Raw genomic sequence first — 18,214 nt, 5'->3', positions numbered from 1 at the left:
TCTAGGTTAAAATTTTGGAGATGGGTGGGTGGCCCCATTCCTCAACTAGAGGTCATGCCTAACCTCTGGATATGGTCTCTACAGGTTCTCTTCCCCTTTGTTGGGCATTTCAGCTAATGTCATTGCTGTTGAGACCTGGGAGCCTCTTGCTTTCCTGACATCTGGAACTTTCTGTTGGCTACCCCATTCCCCATTCCCATTGCTCCACACCTCTGTTCAATTTCCTGTCCCTCTGTACATCTTCCCTGTCTCTGACCACACCTGATCCTGCCCCCCTTTCCCCTTCCTCCCCTCTTTTCCTCCCAAGTCCCTCCCATCATCTACCTCTAGTGGTTATTTTGTTCCCCCTTCTAAGTAGGATTGAAGGAGCCACACTTTGGTCTTCCTTCTTCTTGAGCTTCATATGGTTTGTGAGTTGTATCATGGATATTGTGATTTTTATTTTCTAATATCCACTTATCAGTGAATACATGCCATGTGTGTTCTTTTGTGACTGAGTTAACTTACCAAGGATATTTTCTATTTCCATTCATTTGTCTGCAAATTTCATAAAGTCAGTATTTTTAATAGCTTAGTAGCACTCCATTGCATAAATGTACTACATTTTCTGTATCCATTCCTCTGCTCGGGGACATCTGGGTTGTATCCAGATTTTGGCTATTATAAGTGAGGCTGCTATGAACATAGTGGACCATGTGTCCTTGTTATGTGTTGGAGTACCTTTTGGATATATGCCCAGGAATGATATATCTGGGTCCTTAGGTAGTACTATGTCCAACTTTCTGGGGTACTGCCAGACTGATTTCCAATATCAGCCAACCAGAACCTATGAGACTAAACCATCAACCAAAGAATACATATTGAGAGATTCATGGCTCCAGCTGCATATGTAGAAGAGGATGGCCTTATCTGGCATCAGTGGGAGGGGAGGCCTTTGGTCCTCTGAAGGCTTGATGCCCTAGTATAGGGGAAAGCTATGACAGTGAGGCAGAAATGTGTGGGAGGGTGGATGGGGGAGCACCCTCATAGAAGCAGAGGAAGGGGTAATAAGATAGGGGGATTGTGGAGTGGAAACCAGGAAGGAGGATAACATTTGAAATGTAAATAAATAAAATAACCAATAAAAAGAAGAAAATTATTTACTAATTCTAACTTGAGGTAAGTCACTATGGTCTTTTCACTCTAAGAGAGTATGTAAAGAAAATACACATAAATGTTCAATAGATGCTAATTGTTTCTCAACTATTTTATTTGTTCTTATTAACCAAACAGTAGCAGCAGACCACAGAGGCATCCTAATAATGAAATAGTCTTAGAAATTTCAGAAGAGAATGGTTGAAAGATGAACTATTATATATTCAGTGCTTATATAAAATAATAATAAGGTAGCATGTGATTGTTACTTTTGCTGGTTTTTAATTAGTAGGATGTCAGAGTGGTTTCTGACATTTTTACCATTGTACATTTATTCAAATGTACAATTTTACATTTGAATAAAACAAGATGAAATTTCCCTATTGATTATGTCCTTTCCCTTACAGAAGCTATTTAGTTTCATGAAGTCCCATTTATCAATTGTTGATCTTAGAGCCTGAGCCATTAAAGTTCTGTTTAGGAAGTTACCACCATCCAATGCTTTCTAGGCTCTTTCCCACTTTCTCTTCTATAAAACTCAGTGTATCTACTTTTATGTTGAGGTCCTTGTTAAACTTGGACTTAAGCTTTGTGCAAGGCAACAAATATTGATCTATTTTCATTTTTCTACATACTAAATAACAATTAGACCTGCACCATCTATTGAAGATACTTTCTTTGTTTCCATTGTATATTTTTGGCTTCTTTGTCAAAAATTAAGTGTGCATAAGTGGGTGGTTTTATTTCTGGGTCTTCAGTTCTATTCCATTGACCAACCTGTCTGTCTCTATATCAATACCATGCAGTTTTTATCACTATTGCTTTGTAATATAGCTTGAGGCCAAGGAAAGTGATTCCCCCAGAAGTTCTTTTATTAAGAATTTTTCACTATTCTGGTTTTGTTTTGTTTTGTTTTCCATGTGAAATTGAGAATTGTTCTTTCCATGTTTTTGAAAAATTGTGTTGGAATTTTGATGGGGATTGCATTGAATCTGTAGATTGCTTTCAGTAAGATACCATTTTTACTATGATAATCTTATCAATCCATGAGCATCGGAGATCTATGTATTTTTCTGAGGTCTGCTTCAATTTTTTTCTTAAGAGATGTGAAGTTCATGTCATACAAATGTTTCACTTGTTTGGTTAGTGTTACTGTAGACATTTTAAATTATTTGTAACTATTGTAAAAGGTGTTGTTTCCCATTTTCCTTCTCAGCCTATTTATCATTTGTATAAAGGTAGGCTAGTAATTTTTTTGAGTTAATTTTATATCTGGTGACCTTGCTGAAGTTGTTTATCAGCAGTTGGTAGAATTTTGGGGGTTGCTTATGTATACTAGCATATCATTTACAAATAGTGATACCTTGACCTCTTTGCCAATTTGTATCCCTTTGATCTCCTTTTGTTGTCTTATTGCTCTGGCCAGAATTTTGAGTACTATATGAAATAGATATGGGGAGAATAGGCAGCCTTGACATCTTTATTTAGTGGGATTGCTCCAAGTATCTCTCCATTTAATTTGATAATGGCTGTTCGTTTGCTGCAAATTGCTTTTATTATGTTTACATATGGGCCTTGAATTCCTGATATCTCCACTACTATCCTTTAACATGAAGGAGTGTTGTATTTTGCCAAATATTTTTTCAGCATCTAATGAGAGGATCGTGTGATTTTTTTCTTTGAGTTTGTTTATATAGTGGATTATGTTAATGAATTTTCATATATTGAACCAACTTTGAGTCCCCAAAATGAAGCCTAATCGATAATGGTGAATGGTCATTTTGATATGTTCTTGGATTCAGTTTGCTAGAATTTTATTGAATATTTTTCCATCGATATTCATAAGTGAAATTGGTCTGAAGTTCTCCTTCTTTCTTGGGTCTCTCTGGTTTAGGTATCAGAGTGATTGCAGTTTTATAGAATGAATTAGGTAGTGTTCCTTCTGTTTATGTTTAATAGAAGAGTTTGAGAAGAATTAGTATTAGCTCTTCTTGAAGGACTGGTAGAATTATTAACTAAAGCCATCTGGCCTTGAGCTTTTGTGTGTGTGGGGAGGGAGAGGTGTTTAATGAGTTCTTTTATTTCCTTAGGAGATATGGGCCTGTTTACATAGTTTACCTGCTCTTGGTTTAACTTTGATACATGGTACCTTTCTAGAAAATCACTTATTTCATCTGGATTTTCCAGCTTTCTTGAGTATTGGGTTTTGTAGTCGAATCTGATGATAATTTGAATTTTCTCAGTTCCGGTTGTTATGTCTCCCTTTTCATTTCTGATTTTCTTAATTTGGAATCGGTCTCTGGGTCCTTTAGTTTGGCTAGAGGTCTATCTATCTTGTTGATTTTTTTCAAAGTACAAGCTTTGGTTTTGTTGATTATTTGTTTCCTTCTATTTGTTTATATTTGATTGATTTCTGTCCTGAGTTTGACTATGTCCTACCTTATCCAAAAATGACCACATAATCAGTCACAAAGCAAGCCTCAACAGATACAAGAAGATTGAAATAATACCATGCATCCTATATAGAACACCACAGACTGAGGCTAGACTTCAATAACAACAAAAGCAACAGAAAACCCACATAACCATGGAAACTGAAGAACTCTCTACACAGTGATAACTTGGTCACAAAGAAATAAAGAAAGAAATTAAAGACTTTTTAGAATTCAAAGAAAATAAAGACCCAAAAGACCCAAACCTATATGACACAATAAAAGCATTGCTAAGAGGAAAATTCATAGCACTGAGTGCCCTCATACAGAAACTGGAGAGAGTCTACACTAAGAACAACATAACTGAAAGTCCTAGAACAAAAAAAAATTACTTTAGTTTAAATTAGATCCATAAACTAGTATGTTTTATTGATTACTTTACCAAACTAAATCATCAGTATGCTAAAGTTTTACATGAAATTACTCAGCTACCACAAAGTCACACCTCAGGCTTTAAGGTGAAAATAATACTATAGAAAAACCAGATGTTTGTCACCCTGTACTGCACAAGGCACATCTGAGTCATCTCTCCACCCCAAAGTCTCCTTTCTGAAATTTTATAGGAAAAGTTTGTGTAATTTTTAAGGTAAGGAAGCTAGAATTGTATTTTCCCAAGCCCTACAAAGGCTAGATTCTGCTTGATTATGGAATGACTCTTCCACATTTTATAGGGAAGCTTTTAAATAATATACACCTGAAAGGAAAATGCCTTGAACTTGTATGTTGGTCTTACAGAGCCTCTTTTAATTTTCATGTAATTGTTATCTCCATCACAGAAGATGAGGGAGCGGTGAGGTGAGATGACTACACAGGTGAGACTGTATCCTGATCCACCAGGCTCTTTAAGTGCTTGTTGACCCTGGAACTACAAACCTGCATTGCTATAAAGCCTGTGGTCATGAACTAGCAATATTATCTAAGGTAAATGAGAGGCTGCAAAACACTCGAAAGAATTCAAACCACTGGTGGGACTTGATGGGTATACAGTTGTAGAAATCATTTTCAAGGAGTCTTCTACTAGGTATGTATACCGCCTGTGGATATATATATATATATATATATATATATATATATATATGTGTGTGTGTGTGTGTGTGTGTGTGTGTATATATATATGTATATATACACACACACATATATATATATATATATATATATATATATATATATATATATATCTCCACCAAAACTAGATAGTACCTATGAAGCCATGAAGTGCATGCTGACAGCAGCCTGATATAGCTATCTCCTGAGAGGCTCAGCCAGAGCATGACAAATACAGAGGTGAATGTTAGCAGCAAACCATTGAACTGAGAACAGGGTTCCCATTGGAGGAATTAGAGAGAGGATTGAAGAAGCTGAAGGGGCTTGCAACCCCATAAGAAAAACACCATCCAACCAGAGCTCCCAGGGACTAAACCACCACCCAAAGAGTACACATGGACAGATCCATGGCTCCAGCTGCATATGTAGCAGAGGATGGCCTTGTTGGGCACCAATGGGAGGAGAAGCCCTTGGTCTTGCCAAGACTGGCACCCCCCACCCCCCAGTGAAGGGGAATGTCAGGTGGTGGAGGGGAAGCATTCATTGAGGGTGGTTGTTGAGGGGGAACACTCTTATAGAAGAAAGGGGGGGATGGGATGGGGGCTAATGGTGGGAAATAGGGAAAGGAAATAACATTTAAAATGTAAATAAAAAATATCCAATAAAAATATTTACAATAAACAAAGGGAGATAATATGAACTCTGGGTGATTTCAGGACTTATTCACTCCTATCCAACACTGCATTACAGAATTTCTTTAATACTGACTATTACTGATATGTTATTGTCTCATGTTCAAGAAGCCAAATATCTAGATGGCACATGTTGCTAGTTATCAGCATTTCACAGCTGGATACCACAAAAATGAATGCATTTCCATAGAGTCACTAAGTCTGGACTTTTCCCCTATCTACACTTTCCATTAATGTGGACAAATTACCTTCCAAACTAGTAAAGCAAATCTTCTAACATGAAATTATCAGTATCAGAATGCCACTGGATGTATAGCTCTCAATCAGTTAAGCGATTATTTGTAGTTTTTGCTTCCTGGAGGGCTATTGTGTTTCTATACACTTAGAGATTGCATAGTTTTTGGTTGTTATTCTTTTATTAACCCATAATGTACTCAACTCATTCTTAAACATTGTTTATACACAGGAATATGTAAACTTCCCTGAAACTGATAACTCCTGCACTAAATCAGGGTTGCCAAGATATTTATTGAACCTATATTGTTAAAGGATTCTAGGATTATTATGAAGCCATCCACCTTCTATAGAATAAGAATCCCTTCTCTAGCTTTCTCATCATACCAATGGCCAAAAGTATCTTAAAAGAGGTCAAGTCATCACAATGCAAATGAAATAATAGCAGAGAGTTGAAGAGAAATAAAAACATAGGGCCACACAAGAGAAGTCATCTTCCTGCTCCTCCTGCAGGATTAGATAGATGTGATATATTATTTTTCCAAATTACCCACCTATGTACAAATGAAGAAGCAGAACATACACACACAGTCAATAACAGCCAACTAGAGAGTTGATATTTTAAAAAATCATTTATAAATTACAGGAAAAACAATTCTGAAAAAGTCCCTTTTTTCCTATTTAGTTTGCTTTCCTAACCTTTGCTTAATTTGGTAGAGAGATATTGACTTGTATTTTTAAAAGGTCAAAATCAATCATTGTTTATCAATCAAAACATAAAATCATTTGCATCATGTTCCACTTTGGTTAAATTTCATGTCGATAGTTTAGTCATTGGAAAAAAGAAGAATCGTTTGCCCTTCACATGCAATTTACTGGTATCCACAGAGCTCATGCTTTGGTAATTTCGTAACAACTCAAAAGGTGCATGTACTTAAGTAAACCCCACTTTGACATAAGTAACACAGTACTTTATAAAATTAGTCAATGTAGAAAACAGTAATGGGAACACCCTATATGCAGTTCTCGTCACAGTGTTTTAATTTATTATTTGATTGTGAAACAACAGTTATAAAAATGGAATGAAATAAAGTACAAAGACACAACCTTTTTAGAATTTTATTGATCTAGTTGAGACTAATTTATAGGCACACCTTGTTCAAGCTCAATTCTTTATTAGGTAGGGCTCACAGGGATCCTGCATGTATGTACACTTGATTTGTATTGAGTTTCTGATGACTTTTGTATAACAAGGAGGACAATATAGAAATCCTTATAAATAAATACTCTGTGAACTAGGAACTTATTAAAGCCAAGTAAGAGTAGAGATTCTTTTATATATTTGTTCACATTCTCTCTCTGTGTATCTGTCTATCTTTCTCCCTCTGTATCTCCCACCCTCCTTTTCCCTCATTTGCTCCTTCTTTCCACCTTCCTATCTCCTTCTGTTCCTTTTTTTCTATCTTTCATTTCTTTCCCCCATTTTCTGTACATCTATGACATTCATGTCCAGATCCCTGACATATTACTGCTACCAAACCATTTTGTTTAGGAATGGAGGTTCAGCTCATATACATACTGCATGGCTCTTCATTTGCTGGGATCATTTTGTGCAAGCTCACCCAGGCTTAATGACAAAGGAAAGGACTTCCCAAAGAAATGTGGAGAGGAATCTGAGGGAATCTTCATCATCAACTAAGGATTTTTGCACGTTGTAGAGATTATACCTTGCACTGCTCAGGTAAGCCTAATGCAGTTTTTAATTTGATAAGAAAAGAAATTAAATCCAAGAATTTATTGCATCAACTCACAACCTCAAATTGTTTCCATTTTCTTATTCCCAGGGGTCTTTCCACAGAATTAACCTGTCAGAAAGCAGGAAGGGAATAACACTGATTTATTACTAAAGGCAAAGAGTGACTTAAGCTTGAGGGATATTATGGGAAAGGCTCTAAAGGGAAAGAGTACATTGTGTTTAAGTTGACACAACCAGAGAGGTAAGTCATTAACTAAAAGTCCAGCATAGACAGGCATTTAATTTAGTCTTCCAGCCAACTAGTCCCTCAAGATTATAAAAATCTTACTGTAACATCCCAATAAGCTGATCATTTAAATGATACATGAGAATTGACTTGCTAGTTCACTTCAAACAGGAGGCCCCAGAGAGCATAGGATGTCCCAGAGAATCAGTCATTTACAAAGGATTTATAAAAGAGAATGCCAGTACCAAACTTTATGTGACAAATGACAAAGAGCCACCTTTCATTTCATTAAACCTTTTCCGTGCAAATAACAGAGTAGCTTTCAATCTATAAGCTCACATAATCTAATTATCTTCTTAATGTTGTTAGAGAATATTATTCCATTTCAGGGTTTTTTGAAAATTCCCCAACCTCTATCACTCAAAGAATAGTAGGAAGTAGTGCTGAAATATATTTCTAGGCATAAAGATCAAAGCGAGTTCCAGGGGAAATTATCAGTTAAAGAATATAGCCTTTTCTCCTAATAGGGTCTCCATGCTACACTTCAATGTAAAGTTAATGAACAAATTCTATTTCTAGATCATCCAATTTAGATATTTTCGTTCTACGTTATTTTAATAACCTGCTGGGATTACAACTAATTTGATATATGGTTTTATAAACTTTCATTCTTATAGCCAAGTTTTATATAAATATACTGATTTCAAACAACACATTTGTATCACACAACACACACACACACACACACACACACACACATGGTGGATATCAACAAAATAACTAAGGACTTCAATTTTTTATGAGCTTCCGGCTTTCTAGTAGGAGGGAAAAAATGAAAGTGTATACGTTACATACCTCGGTAGCAAACTGCTGCAGTCCACCAATATTAATTGGCCCCTCTTCAGTAGCATGTAAGTTGCATCCTCCGACACAGAGGTCAGATGTTGGACAAACCATTCCGCAAGTAAGACCAAGAGGATTATCGGAAAAAATCAGCTTAGCTGCACCATAGTAGTTCTACAGAGAAAAAAGAAAATGTGTATTATGGCACGCTGTACCTTAAGTGCGCAATTATGGTATATTATTTCTTTGGGGGGGTGCAACTACATTAAAGGTCAAGGTGTTGAATTGCAAATGAGATATACATGCGACGGTGGTGTTCATCAACTGGCATCTGCATAATCACAAACAAAAATGATACCACACACACACAGGAGAGCTTATACCCGTATATTAATAATAGACTACTTGTTGAATTTCAGAAATTTAACATTTAAAAGAGTATCATCCACAACGCATGATAGTATAGCTTTCCCCTAAATTCTCCTTCACGTTTTTACCCAAAGTGACTTAGGAGCTTGTTATGTGACCTTCATAAAGAAATAACAGCTTTTAAGACAATAGAAACAAGAAAAATTATATTGTATAAGCTTCCGCATGGCTAAATTTAAAAGAGTTAGGTGCTTTTCTCCTTGTCCCTTCTGACTCGTTTCAAGACCCTCAGTTGATAATGTCTCTCAAACTCAGCCTCTCACCAATGATGCAGCGGGCAGTCATGACATGGACTCTGACTGAGACCTGAAACAATTCATTACCTCAGCCATTACCTAACACTGGATGCCTGTAAACTAGCTTATGATATTTTTATTGTTAATAATTAAGTAGTAATTTGTTCACAAGTAAGATAATTCAAATCGTGAACGAAAATTTAAAAAGAAATAATTTAAAGTTTTGTAAAGCAGGACAGTCAGAAAGAGAATAAAGAGACATAACACATAAACATAAAATGGTGTCTTGAAGGGAATCCTGCAAAGATAATGGGCATTCGGTAAAAATAAGAGAATTCAAATAAAATGAAGATTAGAATAAATCTCTTTGGGCTTACGGGGTTATCCTAAGTGTGCCATACTTGCACAAAACTTAAAGAGGAGAATTTTGTGCAGATAGACATTGTTGCTCATGTCGGCAGTGTAGCTTTTGTTTAATGGTTCTTAAATATTTTCCCAGTACTTTGACAATCCTCGATTCCATCTGATCATCTCTAATACATCACCATGGAAAGTAGACTAATCTGAAACATGCTAAACCATTAACAGATAAAAATAAACACATAGCAGTAATGATAAAATAGTAAGTTAAAGAAACAGGTCACCAACAAGTTAAAGAGAAAAATCTGACTAAGAAAATGTTGACATCATTTCAATAAAAGAGAAGAGAAAATAGGCAAAATGATTAAAGTTATCACCACAGTATATAGATCCATTTATTGTTTAAAAATGTATCATTTTAGAACTATATCAAGAAAAAAATCTATAATTTTAGCAGCACTGGTGATGGTTTGAAATATTTGCCTAATTTTGTGTGACTCCTCACAACAAGCAGTGTCTAATGGTTAATATATATATATATATATATATATATATATACATATATATATATATATATATATACTAGAAATATAATAAAAGTATATTTGAACCTGAATTCATAACTGAGAAACACAAGCAGAAAAATCAAGTGATTGGCTGATGGATACCAAACAGCATATAAGAAGTTATGACAAGATTCATTCTAAAGTGTATTACCCATCTCGCCATGATACTTCAACATGCCACTTCAATGTCTTGATTTAGGTAGAACACATATTTTTATTTACAGATACTTAGACACATAGAGACACACACATACACATACACACGCACGCGCACGCTTTTCTTTGTAAACTATAGAGAACATAGTTTGTGATGTTGACTGTATTTGAATTCCGCTTGGTGAATACGCTGCACAGTTTCTTCATTTTTGGTTTCTGCATCAGGAAATATCATTAAGCTAGAATGGGCAATATTTTCTCAGCTGTGACAGTTGAAGCTAAGTACCAAAAGGAAAAGAGAAATGAATACTACTCAGCTATTAAGAAAGAGGACATCCTGAGTTTTGCAGACAAATGGATGGAACTAGAAAGTATCATCCTGTGAGGTAACTCAGACCCAAAAGAGCATGTACGGTATGTTCTCATTAATATGTGGGTATTGACCAAAAAAAAGTACAGAATACCCAAGATACAGTCCACAGAACTCAAAAAGGTCAACGAATTGAAAGGGCCAAGTGAGGATGCCTCAGTCCAACTTGGGAGGGAGAAGAAAGCAACCACAAGAGGGGAGGGAGGGAGGATGAGACGGAGGGGTAGACAAGGGAGGGAAGGGGGTGGGAGTTGGGGGGAGAGGGGAACATGATTTGGTATTGGGTTAGAGAAAAGGACTGAAGCCCACCAGAAAGAATGGAAACAGGCAGCCTTGGAGGCTAAGAGCTTTGGAGAACCCTCCAGAACGTACCAGAGACCTGGGAGGTGAGAGATCTTCAGAACTCAAAGGGGGACTCTAGACGAAATGCCCTAAAGTGGAAAGAGGGAGCTTATTGGGCCTACCTCCAGCAGAAAGACAGGCCATCAAGTGAGTGATGAGATTGCTATCCCACAGTCAAAGCTCTGACCCATAATTCTTACTATCTGAAAGAACTGCAGGAATGGAAATGGAGAAGATCCAGTGACAGGTCTAAAGCGGGATCCAGCTCAAGGGGAGGCCCCAAGACCTGACACCATTACTGAGGCTGTGGACCTATCATGATTGCTCTCCAAAAGACCCAACAAACAGGTGAAAGAGTCAGATGCAGATATGTGAACCCAATCAAAGAACACAAGTTGCTGACCCCTGTGGTTGAATTAGGGAAAAGCTGGAGGAAGCTAAGGAGGACGGCCACCCTGTAGGAGGACCAGCAGTCTCAATTAACCTGGACCCCTGAGATATCTCAGACACTGGATCACCAAACAGGCAGCATATACCAGCTGAGATGAGGCCTCCAACATATATGTAGCAGAGGACTCCCAGGTCTGGGTTCAGTCAGAGAAGATGCACCTGACCCTCAAGAGACTGGAGGCCCCATGAAGTTTAGAGGTCTGGTGGGATGGGGATATCCTTGTGGAGCCTGGAGAGACAGGGAGGAGGTATGAGTTGTGGAACAGTTGGAGGGTGGACTGGAAGGGGAAAAAAATCTGGTGTGCAAAAATAAATCAATCAAAAAGAAAAAAAAAGCCAGAAGCTAGAAGGAACCCAGATATCCTCCAAGAGTGGAATGGATACAGAAAATATGGAACAGTTACACAATGGAGTACTACTTACCTATTAATTACAATGACATTATGAAATTCTTAGGCAAATTGATGCAATTAGAAATTATCATCCTGAGTGAGATAACCCAGTCACAAAAGAACACCCATGGTATGTACTCACTGATAAGTGGATATTAGCCCAAAAGCTCAGAATATCCAATATACAATTCACAGACTACATGAAACTCAAGAAGAAGGAAGACCAGAGCATGGATGCTTCAGTCCTTCCTAGAAGGGGGAACAAAATTCTCAAGGGAGGAAATATAGAGACAAAAAGTTGGAACAGATACTGAACAAAAAGTCATCTGGAAACTGCTCCACTTGGGCATCCATCACATTTAAGGTCACTAAAACCAGACACTATTGTGGATGCCAAGAAGTTCTTGCTGACAGAAGCCTGATGTAGCTGTCTCTTGAGAGGCTCTGCCAGGGCCTGACAAATACAGAGGTGGATGCTTACAGCCAACCATTGGACTGAACACAGCGTCCCAAACGGAGGAGTTAGGGGAAAGACTGAAAGAGCTGAAAGACTTTGCAACCCATAGGAAGAACAACAATATCAACCAACCAGATTCCCCAGAGCTCCCAGAAGCTGAACCCACAACCAAAGAGTACTCATGGAGTGACCCGTGGCTCCAGCTGCATAAGTAGCAGAGGACAGCCTTGTCAGATATCAATGGGAGCAGAGGCCCTTGGTCCTGTGATGGCTTGATGCCCCAGTGTAGAGGAATGCCATGGTGGGGCTTCAGGAGTGTGTGGGTGGGTGAACACCCAGGAGAAGCAGGAGGAAGGAAGTTGGAATAGGGGTTTTCCTGAGGGGAAACTGGGAAAGGGCATAACATTTGAAATGTAAATAAATAAAATATCTAATACAAATAAATAACAGGGCCTAATAAAAATAATAATATACCCAGTATGTCAGACACACAAAGATAAACACATAGTAGGAAAAACAACAGAATGTGTTAACAGTTGATACATGTAAAAGTGAAAAGTTGAGCCTAAAATTTGCAGTGGTGTTTAAATTTTCACCTCATTTTTCATCCTTTCAGGACTATTTAATCTCTTACGTCATGCTCGTGTGGCAATTTTATAACCCTAAAATATGAATTCAGAAAATTAAACTAAAAATATTTTATATTTGAGATATAAAAATAATCTTGTTATAAAATAAATAACCTCACATCCCACCATCAAGATGCCCAGATCAGTCCAGTGTTTGGGGATGTGAGTACTCAGAGTAAAAGTATTCACAATCCTTACAAGAAGAGGACACCTTTTCAAGCCTTCCCTGGAAGCCATAGGATCAAAATCAGTCATGTCCTTCTAGCCAGTGAGATGATTCTCAAGGTATTTTTCTCTTACCTTTTAAGAGTAAAAGATAGAAAATTTAAATAGAGAAGGTACATCATAGGCATCTAGGTTGACTCTGACTAGAAGACCAAGATTTCATCAACACTTTCTTTTTGGTTTTCTGTCAGAACATTTTAGCACTTGTTTCATCATGTAGAGAAAATATAGAGGGTATGTTAGAAGAGATGAAAAAATTCCCTTTAGGTAAAGTCTTTGGGGGGAACTTAATTATTATTTTGATCGTTTTTGTTGTTGATAATGTTTTTTTTTTGCTTTTCTGTTTGTTTGTTTTTATTAATGGGTATTTCTGTGGAGCACAGGATGGTTGATTAACAGCTCCGGCCAAAACTCTGAGGGAAAATGATGTTTAAAACAATGGTTATTTGCAAACCAACACAAAAGCTTAACCATTGAAAGTTTACTGGTTCTATATTTTTTTCAGGTGTAAATTACCAGGTTGTACCTGACTATTCTAATAGCATATTCTTCAGTCCACTGTGTGCCACTTAGTTAAATAAGTACTTTAGTTAAGATACTTTCAACTTTAATACTTTGGTTCTTATTTTTAAATTATAATTTGAAATTTCCTTAGTATCATTTCTCTATAATTTAATGATTTTCAAAGTCATTACTGGGAACTGAAAATTTTTACCATCCTGCTCTTCTGTCATGCAGTGTAACTAATTTAACAAATAGTCCTACCGTATTCAGGCCTTCATATCACTACAAGATTATCAATAGAGCTGGTGGATTTATTTTAAAGTGTTCTTCCCTTTTCCCGTGACAGTTTTCACAGAAGGAATCATCCTTCCAAGATACACTCCAATCTGTTGCATTTAAAAAATACTTGTGTTAAACCTCAGTAAGTTTGCATGTGTGAGAAGGGTGAATTAACACCGCTCATATTCCTGGCGTAAGCTCTGTACGAATGAGTACATGGGTGTAAATTAATTGGATAGAAAATGATTTTAGTATCACATGCTAGAGACAGGACCAAGAGGATTACTTTGTGTAAAGCTATCATCATGCTTTTGTGTATTACATGTGAGTCTCAATCATTTGGCAAAAACATAAATTATAGTCAGAACACATAAAAAGCCTTTTCTCCTGATCGGGGAACATAGAAACCCTACATTCAGATCCAGCTGTGGTGGTGTATGACCGCAACTCAGAGCTCTGGAGGCTGGTGAAAGAGGATTTTGAGTGGAAATCCAGACTGGGGTATCTAGTGAAATGTTGTTAAAAATAAATAAAATAAATAAAACCTTTACCCTCATAACACATTCTTAAAAGGTCAAGAGGGAAAGAAAAGGATAGGATAGTCCTATCTTCATAGGCTAAATTTTGATAAATTTTATACAATATAATTACATATTTTCAGACCACAAATTCAGTCAACTGCTCTCAGTTAAACTTAAAGTGTAAAGAAATTAGCATGTCATTCTTGTGGAATTTATGAGTTGCTAAACTTGAAACATACACACACACAGACACACAGACACACACATGCTTATAAAACATGCACAGTTATTCATATCCAAACACAAACACACATACACATTTACACATGGGAACATATACACATAGTTACACATACATACAATTATACATGAATACATACAAACACAGTTATAAATGCACATATTCATACACATATTCATATTTATGTACACAGAGATAGACAATGGAGATACTCCCAGATTTGAGTTCTATCACAAAAAAGCCCTTCAATTGGGGAAATATATAATTCTCAGATTAGGACTTAAGAAAAAAGAAAGATATGATTATTTTGATTATGTCTTTTGTAAGTTGATATAGATTTGACAAAGATACAATGTTGCCCATTAAATAACTTAATAAACATAAGCCAGCTCTCCAGTCTTCATATAGATTTTCTCTTCCCCAAAAGCTTTTGTCAATGTTAATTACTTGAGTTTTATTACTTTTAGTATCTATATAAAATCCGTTTGATGCATAATAATAAGAAAGGAAATGCAAAAGCTATTTATGATGGTCTAAAAACAACCATCCATTGGAAAGCCACATAAATTGTTATAAACATATGAAAATTGGCACACAATATGTTATATAAAGTATCTAATCAAAACAAGAAAGTCACTTCTGTTCCTTACGTTTCTTGCATCTTGTCTCCTTTTTTCAACTTAATAAACATAATTACTTATAATTCCACCCATGAATTAGTGGCACCAACTCAGGAGACATGTAGGTGTAACCAATACAACAATTGTTTGATGTATGAGCAAACAATTCTTCAGCAGGAGAGATAATGAGGAACCTGGATCATCACTATGCCTTTCCTTGACTTAAACAGAACGACACTTTCATTCATACCCAAATCCAACTTATGTGTGTTAGTAAGTGTGAGTTCAGGTGTTTGGGGCATACTTGTGTGTAAAGGAGAGCAGGAAACCTTAAGTATCCATGCTCAGGTATTATCTACAATGATTTTTTGAGACAAGGTCGCACAAGATCTGGACCTTGGGAAATCTGACTGTCTCCCATTCCCTAGGTGAGGAATTGCAAGCCTATGTACAAATCTTAAAAGGTGATTCTGGGGTCCAGCCTAGACTTATTCTTTTTCTTCATTGTGACAAAGCCAACTTCCAACTGACTTGGTCAATCACACAGGTCATTTCGAATGTATTTTTCTTGTGATTCCACATGTACCAAGAAATACTTAGAAATAATTTTGGACAACATATATTCTTGAATGTTTGGTCAGCCTGAAGAATAAATTATAACTAAAAATACCTTTCTAATCTGTGCTTGGAAAAAAATTTCCCCTCTATATAATAAATAATTACTGTGATGGAAGAGAATTTATTACTGGAAAGGACTTGAGAAGAAATTCTACATATGCAGTGTCATTCTATCTTTGTATGACGCCTTTTCAATAATGCTTTTTCAGTAAAATATTTGTAAATATGTACTTATGATGCTCATATTTATCTGCTATGGATCTTAAATTTTACTTTTGCCTAGGTTCTAAGCCATAAAGTTTACCATGACTATAGCCCATCCAATATAACTCTAAGGCCAAATATGTACTGCTATTTATTTCTAATAAATAAAGACTAAATCCATTATTAAAATATATAAAAATTAGTAAAATATTCCAGAACTTTTAATGACAAACTAACATAAATAATGAAAATAAATGTGGAAAGAATGAAAAGTTTCATTATGCAGAACAATAAAAAAATACATTTTATAAGACATTTTAAAAGGTGTAATTTTATATTCTCTGTGGACAAAACCCTTATTTATAATAGTCAGAAGCTGTAAAGAACCTAGTTGCCCTTCAACAGAGGAATGGATTCAAAAAATGTGGTACATCTACACAATGCAGTACTACTCAGCTATCAAAGACAATGACTTCATGAAATTCATAGGCAAATGGAATGAACTAGAAAATATCATTCTGAGTGAGGTAACCCAATCACAGAAAAACACACTTGGTATGCATTCATAGATAAGTGGATATTAGCCAAAAAGCTTGAATTAACCATGATGCAATCCACAGAGCACAGGAAGCTCAAGAAGAAGGATGACCAAAATGAGGATGCTCCCACTCCTTAAAAGGGGAAAAATATCCATAGGAGGGGATATGGAAGCAAAGTTTAGAGCAGCAACTGAAAGAATGACCATTCAGAGCCTGCCCCACATGTGGCTCATATATATAAAGCCACCAAAACTAAGTAAGATTTATGAAGCTAAAAAGTGCATGCTGAAAGGGACCGGATATAGATCTCTCCTGAGAGACACATCCAGAGCCTGTCCAATACAGTGGTCAATGCTAGCAGCAAACTACTGAACTGAGAACAGGATCCCTTTGGGGGGAACTAGAGGAAGGATTGAAAGAGCTGAAGGAGCTTGCAACCCCATAAGAACAACAATCCCAACCAACCAGAGCTTCCAGGGACTAAACAACTATGGAAAGACTATACGTGTACTGACCCAGGGCTCTAACTGCATATGTAGCAGAAAATAGCCTTGTTGGGGCACCAGTTCAAGGGAAAGCCCTTGGTCTTACCAAGGTTGTACCCCCAGTGCAGGGGAATATGGTGGGCAGTAAGGGGGATGGGGGGGGAACGCCTATATGGGGGTGCAGAAGGGAATGGAGGCTTATGGACAGGAAACCGAGAAAGGGAATAACATTTGAAATGTAAGTAGAGAAATATATGTAATAAAAAAAGAAAAAAGCATTACACCTTAAATGTATTTATATTGCTGTTAAAAGTACATGCAATCACACATACACAAATAATAACATTAGATTGGTTTTCTAGTATTTTTAACTAGATAGATCATTACAAATAGTACCACATTCTAAAAATAATGCTATCCAAAACCCTAAAGCTGCCTCATCAATGTGACTGAATATTACATTTTCCAATTAATTCAAAGTATACCGAATAGCAAAGTTTGGCAGACAATAGAAAATACACCTGAGTTTTGTTGTCGCAGTTGCTTGAATTTTGCTTAAAACAACTTTTCATGAAGAGTAGACATATGATTTTATTATTCCCAAAATGACAGATGTTAATGGCAAAATTATCTTTCAAATGTAAGAAAATGATCAACTAATCTGACTTCAAGTCATCTAATCTGAGACAGGATTTAGAACACCAACTGTTGTGCCTATTCATGTGCATAATGTGCCCTGCATGCATACATATGCATCATGTATGCAGATATGTTCCTGTATTCCTGGGTCCCATGAGCTAGGAAGTCTTCTAAACACTATATGTGATTTTTTAACCATCCCATATAACACATACCTGGTTATTTAAGGAATTATAACTAGACTGTCATTTCACACCACTGTTTTCTTCCATGTTTAGAAAATGTCAGACTATTTTTGAGGGTTGGCTCTTTATTGCCAAGAACATGAGATATTTCTTAAGTGACAGTATGCTGTGATATGTACGACAGTGTGTTATTATACAGTGGATGCAAATAGATTTCTCAAGAATATTCTCCATTCCATGCACATTAATTTAAACCTACCACTGCTTTCAAAAATATAATTAGTATTGATTGTACTAATTTATTTTAATTTCTTTAATTTATCAAAATACTTTTCATAAAACTAAC

General features: G+C 36.3%; 1 protein-coding gene across 5 annotated transcripts in view; it reads right to left on the bottom strand.

Annotated features, from left to right (window-relative positions):
* Dpyd (dihydropyrimidine dehydrogenase) overlaps positions 1-18,214 on the bottom strand; it is an 865,876-nt gene that overhangs the window by 657,245 nt on the left and 190,417 nt on the right. For all 5 annotated transcript variants that reach the window (XR_005500378.2, XM_039103213.2, XM_039103214.2 and 2 more), the window contains exon 5: positions 8,434-8,595. Coding sequence is in view for 4 of the 5 variants with exons in the window: in XM_039103213.2 (XP_038959141.1) it covers positions 8,434-8,595 (162 nt within the window). In the remaining variant the exon portion in view is untranslated. The remainder of the gene's footprint in view (positions 1-8,433; positions 8,596-18,214) is intronic.

This window comes from Rattus norvegicus, chromosome 2 (genome assembly GCF_036323735.1).
Source record: "Rattus norvegicus strain BN/NHsdMcwi chromosome 2, GRCr8, whole genome shotgun sequence".
Classification (NCBI taxonomy): Eukaryota; Metazoa; Chordata; class Mammalia; order Rodentia; family Muridae; genus Rattus; species Rattus norvegicus.
This window is presented reverse-complemented; position numbering and strand designations above follow the sequence as displayed.